General features: G+C 38.3%; 1 protein-coding gene across 1 annotated transcript; it reads left to right on the top strand.

Annotated features, from left to right (window-relative positions):
- The first annotated feature begins 3470 nt into the window (after positions 1–3470).
- Positions 3471–6901, top strand: LOC122082802 (60S ribosomal protein L13-2). The gene is made up of 5 exons (XM_042650578.1): positions 3471–3619; positions 4767–4879; positions 5020–5153; positions 6158–6316; positions 6413–6901. Exons 2-5 carry the CDS (start codon positions 4774–4776, stop codon positions 6632–6634), a joined length of 621 nt encoding a protein of 206 aa, XP_042506512.1. The 5' UTR covers positions 3471–3619; positions 4767–4773; the 3' UTR covers positions 6635–6901.
- The last annotated feature ends 5690 nt before the right edge of the window (positions 6902–12591 follow it).

Below are 12591 nucleotides of genomic sequence, written 5' to 3'. Positions count from 1 at the left end.
GACTGTTGTTGAAGAGCCGACTCTTTATAGAAACGAATTATGGGTCAAAGAGCTAATAGCACACAAGGCTGGTTGTGTGTATAATGATTGTGCCTTCGGAGCTCTCTGAAGATGATGTTATCATTTTCTATTTTTGTTTCTTTTGGTAGATATATTGGATATGACCCTAAGGGGTGATTATTTGTAACCATGTTTAGTCAAGTTAAACTTTCTTTTGTGTAAATATGGTATTATCACTAGAATTCACTAGTTGTGGTTATCTTACTGATTTATATCTATATACGTATTGTGGATTTTAGATTTATTTTATTATATTGTGATCTTAAAAAATTGCATCGGAGATCCTTAATGGATTGTTGGACACAGGTGTGGATCCAGGTCACTAGCCTTCAAGTAAGTGAAGGCATGAGGTATGACAATATCATTCATCTCTCTCGAAGAAAATAAAAAAATGCTGACCTTTTTTACATATTTAAAATAAAAAAAAAAAAGAGGAAAGAAAAATAACAGAAGTTGGGATGGCAAGGGCCAAGGTGGAAACCAAAAGTCAAAGACAAAAGCATCTACACAAGGATTAAAGTATCGGTATCGATCGATGTATTGGTTGGCCAAAATTAAGATATGTATCGGAGTGTATTGTATCGTATCGGAGATACGCTAAGATACGCTAAAGATACGCACATAAATGGATATGAAACATTTTTTTAAACACTTTTGCATAAAGAATTTGTAAAAAAAAGCTATTGATAACGTGTATTATGCATAAACACTAAATTGAAGGTATTGCACTAAGAATTCAAGGTTCGTAGTTGTCCCATAAATGTAAAATCCTTGTTTTCAACCTTGATTTTTACTTTAGTTTGTGAGAAATATGGCTAGCAACAACTTTGGAACAAAAACCCCTTAAAAAATCGTGTTTTCTGAAAAATTACCCATCTTGGCCATTATATGACCGTAGCGCACTGTATCAGTACATATCGATACTCACCGATACGTATCGATCGATACATACCGATACTCACTGATACTTACCGATACGTACCGATCGATACATACCGATACATACCGAAACGTACATTTCACCTCGATTTTATATTTTTCATAAAGTCGTATTGGTGCATATCATATCGTATCGATGTGTATCAGTGGCATATTGATGCATATCGGTATGTATCGTAGGATATATATTGATACGAAAGGATTTTAAAAATTTCATGTATCGTATCGGTGTGTATCGTATCGATCAGCTAAATTTAAGATACGTATCAGAGGGTATCGTATTAGTATCAGAGGGTATCGTATCAGTATCGAAGATACTTTAAACCATGCATCTACACAACAAAGCTAATAGCACAAAGTCCAAGCATCATCTCTGGATGACTAACTTCTCATAATGATCCTTTTTCCATTCCTTCCCTCCCAACACCTAAACTTTGATCTATTGGTATGATAATAAAATGAATAGCTACATTTCAGAGCAAGAAAGAAAAGAGCTTATGTTTCAGGCTGAAACAAGTCCCTATCATATGTATATATAAAAGGTTAAGACTATGAGAACAAACTAATAACTAAAAACAATATGGATCCGTTACAGGACCTTGACATGAAGGGCTTATGATACATAGGGAAAAACATTAAATATTAAGATCACATTTGTAATAGATTGCGCTTCAGATGGACTGTTTGTTAGGTTTGTATTATGTCCATTGCTCTCCTTGTTTGCATTATGTACTAATTCCAAGCATTCTATCACTCAACAAAGATCATGTGAATGCAAACAAATTATAATATGTTTTAGAACAACTTAACTAAAAGAAAGCTATCAGTTTCCCTAGTGAAAACCACATTGATTTATAAAATCCCAACAATATCTTGGTTAAGGTCAGTACAACTTTCAATAAATCCAATAATAAAGCAATAACTGGTTTGACTCCAAATATAGCTCAATACAAGTTTCAAGAAATGAAAAAATGAAGCAAGACTGCCAGACTCACATCATTATACATGTTTACAGAGAAAAGAGGAGAGAGAGAAAGAGAGAGAGGATGATGATGATGATACCTGCTGTGTGGTAGAGAACCTTCGAAGAAGATGGTCCACGTGTTGAGAGTTGAGACCCCTTTTCTAGGCTTTCTTGCAAGGGGAGTGGGCAATCTTGTCGCTGGGTTTTGGTGTGATTTTATTGGGAATAGTTGGAAAAGGCAAGGGGTTTTGTTCATTTAATTTGTGAAAAGAATAAATTTTGGTGTTCTTGTAATGTATTCTATATCTATTCTTTTTCACTGGTTTCATTCCGTGAAAATTCAAAACTGAAGCGAGTGTGCCAAACACGTTTCTGTTCTATTTGCAATCCTGTGGGATAAAAGAACACTAGGATCATTCTCCTAGAGCGTTATTAAACGACACCATAGTGTAGGAAAGGAGAGAAAAGGTCATAGATTTAATTAATATTTCCTTCCCCGCAGCTGAAGGAAGACTTTCTTTTCATCTAAAAGTTTATCTTGGATTCTCTAACGCCCTCTTTGGTGTCATTTTTTCTTTTTGATTTTTACTTGTTTAACAAAAACCATTTTTTATTAAAACATAAAAATGGTTTGGTAATTCCTTGAGAAAAAAATGGTTTTTTGAAGAAATGGGTGAAGAGATGTTCTCATCACCATTCTTCCTTATAACTCTCTTTCTCCACTTTGGACTGAAGAAGAAAAGGGGCAAGGGACTTGGATTTCTAATTACAAAGCAAATGACTACTTTATCCTCCATATTAGGACTTTAAGCACATGCTCATTAAAGTTAATCGCAAAAAATATGTGAAAATCAATTTTGGCCAAAACACATAAATGACTCTTAATCCCTTTTTGTTTTTTGAGTTTAATCAATTTTTTTTTTTAATAGAAACAAGCTCCATAAATGATATCAAATGCAACCAAAGCCCTTTATTTGAACAAAAGTAAAAAAAGAAAAATGATATCAAAGAGGGCCTAAAATAGGACAAAATAGCTCTTGGAGCGATCAAACCCAGTAGGTAATCCTTAGATAGAGACAAACAGTCAAGGTAGCAATGGCTTACTGTATTTGTACCCCTAAACTAGACTAGTGGCTACCATTATGCTCCCTGTATACCTAATAAATAGGGTGTCAAAATTGTCTACTGTGAGGTTCAGTGAGCATCCAACGACTTAGGTGCATGGCTGGGTGCTCCCAGCCATTAGATGCTCAATGCATCACACAGCTCGCAAACAATTTGGACTCATAAATAGGTGACATTTTCACATCCAAGTTGAACAGGTAAAATATAGCAGATCAAAAAGCTGGTATAAATGGGGCCGTGTAGCCCTTTCAGAGGGCTTTGTAGAACTAGCGGGCTCCGTTTTGGAGCCCATGAAAATAGGACCAAGTTAGGCCCAGGCCTGCTGGCATATGCTCTAGGCCCCAGCCCAAGTAATTTTGCCCTCCTATGTCATTTGGCACTATCGTTTGATCCTGACCGTTAAACCTAGGGTTTTAGGTATCGTAGGTTTTATTGTTCTTAAAGAACCATGTGGAATTAAGGCTTCACAGAGAGAGGCTTGGAGAGTTGGAGTTGGAGGCTACCATTCACTCTTGGTTGTCTCAGTTTCAGGTATGATGATCTCGATTGTTTCTGGCTTAAGCTCTTTGGGTTTATTATTCCATCTCTCATTTTCCAGGTTTCATTTTTTCTTCTGATCAATCGAGTGTTTGGGATTTATTCGGTCTCTGTTGAAATGGGTTTTCTTGGTTTTATGTAATTTTGTCACCTGGGCTGGTTTAAGATCTTGGAATGAGACTTGTTACGATTTTTGTTAGTTCTTCGTTATTAATTTTTTGGTTATTTCTGTTCATACCTGTGGCTGAAAGGTGTGGTAATCGGATTGAGTTATTGTTTGGGTGATTGATGAGAATATTGGTTTTATGTAACATGAAGTTCTTGAATGTCTAGTGAAGTGAATGAACTCTGAAGTCTGAACACGGCTGTAAATTTCCAAGTTATGTGTTCAAGAAGCGCAACTGAGACGCAACACGATGACAACACCATTGTAGTTCTAGTGTTCTTGAACTAGGTCACTGGTAGAGAGAACAGCTTTATTACAGGCTTTTAGTTGCTGCAATTTAGGTTGGATTGGTAGTTATTTGTGTTTTAGTTGCCATGATTGTAACTAGATTACATATGAGATTGGGTGAAGAAATTCAGTAACTTGGATTTTAATTCTATGTTCAGGAATCAATCCTCTAATGTCTCATTCTGACGCCAACCTTAGTGGCAGGAATTACATCCTTCCATGCTTCCATCCTTCCATGCTCATGCCATTGCTATTACCGAATTTCCCTTAATTCCCGAACTAGAGGAAATCTTGCCTTGCCAATCCTGTTGAACAGTTAAACTTAAAACTTATGACAGTTTTATTAAGATGACATTTGTTTTGCAAAATAGATTTAGAGCATATAATAGAACTCTGTATTTTGTTTTGTTGGGACCTTTTGATAAAGAAACTAGCGTTTTGTTGTTACCAAAATGACATGGAAGTTCATTTTGCGAACTTCTCATGGTCCAATAAGATCAAAGTCTATTATCATTTTACAATTTTGTGTTCACATTCTCAATTATTTGTGCTTTGTGCACCTTGATATTAGCGAAGTACACTTGCCCACTTTCTCCCATCACATGTAGTTACAGTGGTAGAAAGTGTGGCCAAAAACCAATTGTTTCACACTTGCATTGTATTACTTATTCTTGCTGCTATTTTTAGGTAAGTCATGAAGCATAACAATGTTGTGCCCAGTGGGCACTTCAGAAAGCACTGGCAGAATTATGTCAAGACATGGTTTAACCAGCCTGCTCGCAAGACCAGAAGACGTGTTGGTAAGTAGATCTATTGGGAATTCTTTATTTCTTACTTCTGATATTCTTTTATGATTAGGTTTTGATTCTTTGATTGTTCTTACCGTGTGCACCAAGTTACTCTTGGTTTTTAATATGATTTTCAATGAAAAAATTTCCAGCAAGGCAAAAGAAAGCTGTGAAGATCTTCCCACGACCTACAGCTGGCCCTCTTCGTCCTATCGTCCATGGACAAACCTTAAAGTATAACATGAAAGTTAGAGCTGGCAGGGGGTTTTCTCTTGAAGAACTTAAGGTGAGATGATATTTTATTGTATATACTCAGGTCCTTGTGCCTTCTTCCACCTTCATTATTGTGGTAGTAATGGTTTGAGTGCTTTCTTATTGCTTTGAAATCAATCAATGTATTATTAAAGTTTATTATGAAGCTACTTTTTTCTTAAATCTAAACATCTAGAGAGGTTGGGTTAGCTTTTGGTTACTCATCTATTCTCAATGCTGCCTAGACATTGATTGGAAACTGTTCCTATGGTGTGCTCTGCATTCATCCAATCTATAATATAGGTTCTTCCCATATATTGCATCAACCTGTATCACTTACAATTTCATCCTTCAATTTATTCATGCAATCTACAATTTGAACAACATGAGATTTACCAAACAAGACTGCAGGGACTTGAGTTCTCAGACAAATATCTCGTTCTTTCTTTCTGAGAACAATTGGTTGAGCTTGGGATAGTAAAGGCTAACCAAGGCTGCACGAACCCTTTTCTACCACTGTTGGTGCCTACGTTAACAATATTAGGAGCCCCCACCTCTCCCCTTCTCTTTTCCAGAAGGAGATGTCGAATTCTTTTCGAAATCATTGAATGCACGTACATCTTCAAGTGTCTACCCCTATCTTTTGTATAAATCTCCCCTTTTTTTTTTTTCTCTGGGTCTATATAACTGTTTTCCTTTTCAGTTTTTTGCCTGAGAAGACTATGCTAAACGAACTATATTATGATTTTATTTTATTTTATTATTATTATTTTTTTTTAATACAAGTACAAATTTATGTTATAAATCTTTGGATCAGAACTGGCCATTTCAGACAAAAAGGGCATGTGTTGATTCAGTTACAGAACACCTTTTCAGGGTACATTGGTTCCAGTGTGACAATTATGGTTTCATATTATTGTTGTTGATTATCTTTGAGACAATAGCTCCCTCCCTACCTATTTATGTATATCGTGTTATATATATATATAACAAGTCCCTTTCCCCTGGATCTTACTACTGCACATTTGTGCTTTCCAGGCTGCAGGAATTCCAAAGAAACTTGCTCCAACTATTGGAATCTCAGTTGACCATCGCCGCAGGAACCGTTCCCTGGAGGGTCTTCAAGCTAATGTTCAGAGGCTGAAGACTTACAAGGCCAAGCTGGTTGTCTTCCCAAGGCGTGCCCGGAAATTCAAGGTAAAATGACATTTTAACTAGAATTCACATTGACTGATCTTTTGCTTGGGTAATGGACCCTTCATGGGCCTTGTTTCTGATACGTTTTTGTTGCAGGCGGGTGATTCTAGCCCAGAAGAATTGGCAACTGCCACTCAAATCAATGCTGATTTCATGCCTATTGTACTGGAGAAGCCATCTGTTGAGTTGGTTAAGGTTACAGATGAGATGAAATCATTGAATGCCTATGCCAAGTTGCGTCTCGAACGGATGAACCAGCGCCACATTGGAGCCAGGATGAAGAAGGCTGCAGAGGCAGAGAAAGAAGAGAAGAAATAGGCTTCTCTTAATGTGCTGATGGAGTGTTTTGAAGTCTTTGGCTTGGGTCTGATAGGTTTTCCTTTGCAGACAAGTTTTGGTATCCCATATATGAGATACAGGCTATGCTGTACTTTTTACCTTATTTCTGTTTGCTGTAGGGACCAGTATTTTCCATCATAGGGTTTCCCTTTCTATGAACTTAATAGTTTTGTTCGTATCAATGGCAACATGATCAGTTGATCAGTTGCTTTTTGATGTCTCTAAGTACGTCTATTTTAATTTTCATGACGAGATTTTTTTTTTGCCTTTTGGTTTTAGATGAAAAGCTATTGCCCTCCCATGAGTTATCTTTCAACCATGGTGAAGAGAGAATCTCTTCAGCCATAGCATTTGTCCCTTTGATTCAACCTAGGAAAGGTATTTTGGACCTCCCATCGTATCTCACTGGTGTTCTTGCCATACGGAATGAAGGTTACAGTGCTGGATTTCTGGAAGATCTTAAAAAATTATGCTAATTAAATGGAGATTCATCTTCGGATTGCAGGCTGAGACATTACATTTGATTTCCATTATATAGGACTTATTTCTCTTAGACAAAATTGTATTTGAGCATCATATAAATGATTCATTAATGGATAGAGACAAAATTAGAGCTCTGAAAGTCGAAAGACGATTAACTGAAGGATGAAGGTGGTGCCAACACCTAATCTTGCATTAATGGATTCACAACCCTGTTCACCAATCTTTTACTCACATTCTGTTGAATTTAAAGATCATTGCTGTGGACATCTACTGACGGGGGTTTAGGGATGGTGGCCATTGGGGTCTGTTTATGGATGAGGAGGTTACATTAACCTGGATTTTGGACGGAGGAGGAGGAGAGGAGGGGAAGAAGATTAACCCTAGAGAGGTACCTAGTCGCTTGTTGAATTTGAAACCCAATTAATAACACACCGCTCATATTAGTTGAGGAATGGGTGGGGCAGTGGTGAGAGCTGTGAGAGTGCCGGCCAGCTACAAGGGAATGAAGGGAAGGGGGGTCGGAGCCGGAGGAAGGGGTAGGTTGGAGTGAAATTACATTTTTAGGCCTTTTAGTATAGTGCCACCTCATTGTATTGGGAGTAAAAAAGTGAGGTTGCAAATTCCGTTTGTAACCTTTGTTGGTTACAAATAGAGGGATGCTTGCATTGTTCAACTTGGAAACTGTTGGGCTTCATTGAATTCTATAGGAACCTGGGCATAATGGTGAAAATATGCATTCTTTTAGTTTTGCTACGAGTTGATAACATCATATATCATGCTATAGTTGCCATCGGAGCCAGGGTTTTCTATTGTCACGTCAATTAACCATACCATTTTCAGATTGTTGGATGGTTTTTCCATTTATGATATAAATAGATAATCGAAAATTGATGTCACTATCTATTTAGGAGAATCTATATTCAAAAAAGTGGTTTTTGAAAATAATTCTAATCCATTTGATAAAATTATCAATTTATAAGTAATAGTTTATAATGCTGAAATACTCTTATCAATTCACGGTATGTTACAAGTAATAAATCACCTCCCTGTAATCCTGAACATTTGCTGATTTGATCGTGTATCGCTTGTTTGAAATGTGGGAAGTCATAATAATGTTGGACATTTTCTGATTTGATCGTGTATCGCTTGTTTGAAATGTGGGAAGTCATAGTAATGTTGGACTTGGATTTGATGCTGGGTCATGGGTGCTTCTACTTTTCTGTGAAGCCCAAGTTCAAGGAAACCAGAAATTCGAGAGAGGTCAATCCCCAAAAGGCATCTTTAAAAGGGTAAAGATTCATTTGAAGTTGAAAGTCAAAAGACCAAATTGTGGTTTGTCTTACTTGTACTAGTGGGAAATAAAGGCCATAATTATGGTGTATTTCTTGGTGAAAGGGCTTTTGGATAGGTGTGCTTCCATTCCTAACTTTTCTGAAGAAAAATTGAAGAAAAATAACGGAGAAATCATCTGGATCCAGATCCTCTTCAGCCCTTGGATGGTTGGGAGGACCTAAACACGTACCTCAGCAGATAGTTGTATATTCTTAAATCCTCTTAGCCATCAATTGCTCATTGGGACACCCAGTGAGTGGAGAGGATCTAAGTCCAGAGAATCATTCTAATCTGGTGTAAGAAATGTTCAAACACATGGGGTGCAAAATGACTGCGCTTTCCTCCCTCTATCCATTGAAACCCATTTTACCCGTGCATTTGACATTTCTTACACCACATTGGCAGGGTTCTTTCTCCCAAAATATGAACTATTACAATTTTAAAAAATAGTGGAGATGGAAAGAGAAGGAAGAGAGGTTGGTGTAGAGCAGAAGGTGGTCTTGGTCTTTTCAAACAAGAGGAGCTTTTTATGCTTATTTGTTGCAGATGAGGAGTGGTCAAGTCTTACATAGGCTCATAATGGTCCATAGATACCTTCAAATGAGATTGTTGCGTCATAAAACTGACTGATGATCAGTGGTTGAAGTCTCCACTCTATATAGATAGATCTGGTCAAGAGAGCCCACAGCGGATCCGAGGGGATCCAATGACACTTAAGTCCATCTTCTTTGTAACAGTAATGAAGGAGGTTGAGGAGAGAGCAATAGAGTACGAAATAGTGAAGTGATCATACCTTGGCCCCCCCCCCCCCTCTCTTTATAGTGCATAGGGTAAGGTAGAGTTCTACTCAAAGGCAACACTTGTTCCCCAAGGTGGCAATGTGAGTTGGTTTAGAATCTGTCCCCAACAAGTTTCCTTATTTAGATGTAGAGAGCCCTTCCTAAGTGGGATACCCCTAATTTCATATTATGAGAGACTGGGTTTGAGTATGAGTCAACAAAGAAAAGAAAACAAGATCTTTGGGGATTCCACAATTTAAAAAGGGGATTCCTTCTCCCTAGAGGTTATCGCAATCATCAACAACTGTTTCCTTGCAACCTGTCCATTGCCTTTTGGTAGGCTATATTTAGGTATATAAGCTATTTAGGCTCATAAATAAATAAAAGCCAAAGAAAATCTCATTGGTTTTTGGCAACATACCATATCAACCAGAACATAAATTGTTTAATGGAGGCATCTTCACTAAGGATGTTTTGGGGAAATGGAAGCAAATCGACGTATTGTGTGCTTTTCTGCCATGACCACCAAGAGTCCCTATGATATCTATTTTATCTTGTGAGTTTACCAAACACATTTGGGCTGCGTGCCCTTTGGGTTTGAGCACTAAACATTTCTCTGCCTCCTCCTTACATTTTATTATGTTATATTTCAATAATAGTATCATACCGAAGAATTCCAAGAGTTTTTTTTACCATGCTGATCCTAATATTCTACCTTACTAGGAACTATCGGAACAAAATCACCATTAAACAGGAAAATTTTAATCCACATAAAATCTTGTCTCCTGCTCTTTGGTGGTATGATAACACTTGATCCAAAAACTATCATAAGGTAACAACTCCTCAAGTACATTCCCCCACTTCCTCCCCACCCATGCTTTGATGATTCCAAATTTAGACTTTCTTGTAATGATTTCTGTCTCTGTTGTGGATGAAAAAATTAAAATATTTGGATGGTAACATTTTTTTTTATCTATAATGGTGGGTGTTTCTCATTAACGATCGATTACTTGATGGCAGGGAATCCTATTGAGGCAGCAGCAAGGGGGTTTCTTTGCTGAGTCAACAAAGCACAGCTAAATGGATGGACGATATTTAAGGAGGTGTGGTCTGATGCGGGAACTTTAGATAGGCTTCTTTCTGACCCAACAACCACTTTATAGCATTTGAGCACCTTTCCCCAGTTTTTGGATGCATATAATACTATAACTAACATCACTTTTAAGCTCAGGCCTACAAATCAGCAGGTTTTTTTTTGCCGAGATGCTTGAATCTTAGTCACAAAAATTTATAATTTATTTATTTATTTTTAAATATAGAGCCTTCAGATTCTTACAGACAGTTCTAGGGCTTTTCCTCTGCTTTTACTAGGCAAAAATTCATCAAGTTATATTAGCAGAATAGCAGAATAAGGTATTTTGAGTCTTTAGTTGATCCGGCGACACTCAGATTTGAACTGGGGGAAAGGGATTTGCAATCTCCCACCTTACCACTCGGTCATGCCGCCATACCCTGTAGTGTGATGCATAGGCGTATTACTACTACTCTATGTAACCCAGAAAACTGTTGTAACCCGGCAGTCACTGAGAGGGGGGGGTGAATCAGTGAGTTCAATTCTGATACCTAAAAACCTGTCCGATGTCTGGCCAAGAAGAACCTGATATACCTGTCCCTGTTTGCACACAGTCGTATGCACACTCAGCCTCTCATAGGCACTTCCAAGTATGCACACCCATTCCACATTCCACGCACTTCAATATCAAATGCAAACAACAAGCACCCACAACACAGGGTTTTTACGAGGTTCGGTAATTTGCCTACATCCCCGGAGTAGTGCCTGTAAAGGCTTCGTACCTACTCAATACACTACTTTTGACTGCACCCACAGTCGGGAGCACCCACACCTAATTTTCTCAAGCCGAAGCTAAGATGGCACTCGTAGTGCCGATACAATGTGTAGCACCCACTACACGGGAGCACCCACTCCCGGTGCTTAGCACCCACTAAGCACACAATAAATAATACAATTAAATTGGGCTTATAACAATGCCCTATAGTGAAGCACTCATACATGCAAATTTCCCCCAAATAGACTACAACTATCACTTAGGCATTTTATCAAACATCTTGCCTACAATGATTTATAATAATGGAAATTTGGCAAAATTGAGGTTACCTTGGCAAGGAGTAACCGTCGGAGATGCAATAATGTCAATCTCCACTTGATGCGGACCACAATCACGTTGTCTCGGTGCCGCCAATGCTTCAACCCCGGTTGGCACTTGGGTTTCTTGAAGCAACTCACAAGAACCAAATTCTAGGTTCTTCTTCTTTCTTTTCTCCTTGTCTTTACTTTCATGGAGCAACAATGGCATTCACATTCACATTCACACACACACAAAGAGAGAAAAAAACTTCTTCTCTATTTCCCTCTTCTTCTCTTCTCTTCTCTTTTCTTTTCTTTTCTCTTGGCAACAACCAATATGACTTGCTCTCTTGGTTTCCAGCAGCTTCCTAAGCCTCTAATGGTGGCTATGGATGAAGTGCAAGAGGATGGAAGTCTTTCATTCAAACCTTTAGCCTTCCACGAGCTTCAACTCGTTTTTCCGACCACCTCAGCAAGCCCTCTGCCTGATTTCTTCCCTTTGATGTGTAGAGCTCGGAGAGATGAAGAATCTCCAACTTGAATCACTCAAATCCGACTTAAAATGAGGGAGATATGACCTTTTTAAGTTGGAGCAATGAGATAGCCTGAAATGGAATCTTCGTACGGGTGGCGTAGGCTACACCGGCGGCGCGCGCGACAGGGGCGAAATCTGACCGTAGATCTCATGTAAGAGATCTTATAATCCAAACCGTCCGATTAAACCAACGGACAACAGATCCAAACCGTTAGATTTGAATCTCGATGACGTCATCATGACGTAAGCGCTGACATCGTCAGAAGTGTTGTCGATCTATGATTGGTTGCTTTTCCGGATTTTAAGGGAGCTTGTCTTCCACTCACAAAAGTGAAAATGCATATTGACCGTTGGATCCGAATCTTCCATGATGGCTTTAATCAGATTTCATGAGATCATTAAGATCGGAATCCTTTTTATACCTTCTGTACACGCGCGAAACACAATAACATACCTTGATATAGTGTAGCGCCAGTGCATCAAGAATTATGCATCTAACCAATAAAATCCCACGCGCAAGCATCTATCTCGTCCATATCACACCAAAATCTCAGCAGCCTTTGGATGGGCATCAAACATACGTGGTCGAATCTTGGCCGTCCATTTCACTTCCCTTGACTCCTCTTTATTACAATCAAGCCCCTGCCTCCATATGTTTCAG

This window comes from Macadamia integrifolia, chromosome 6, assembly GCF_013358625.1.
Source record: "Macadamia integrifolia cultivar HAES 741 chromosome 6, SCU_Mint_v3, whole genome shotgun sequence".
Classification (NCBI taxonomy): Eukaryota; Viridiplantae; Streptophyta; class Magnoliopsida; order Proteales; family Proteaceae; genus Macadamia; species Macadamia integrifolia.
Note: the sequence above shows the minus strand (reverse complement) of the source record. Positions and strands in the feature narration are given on the sequence as shown.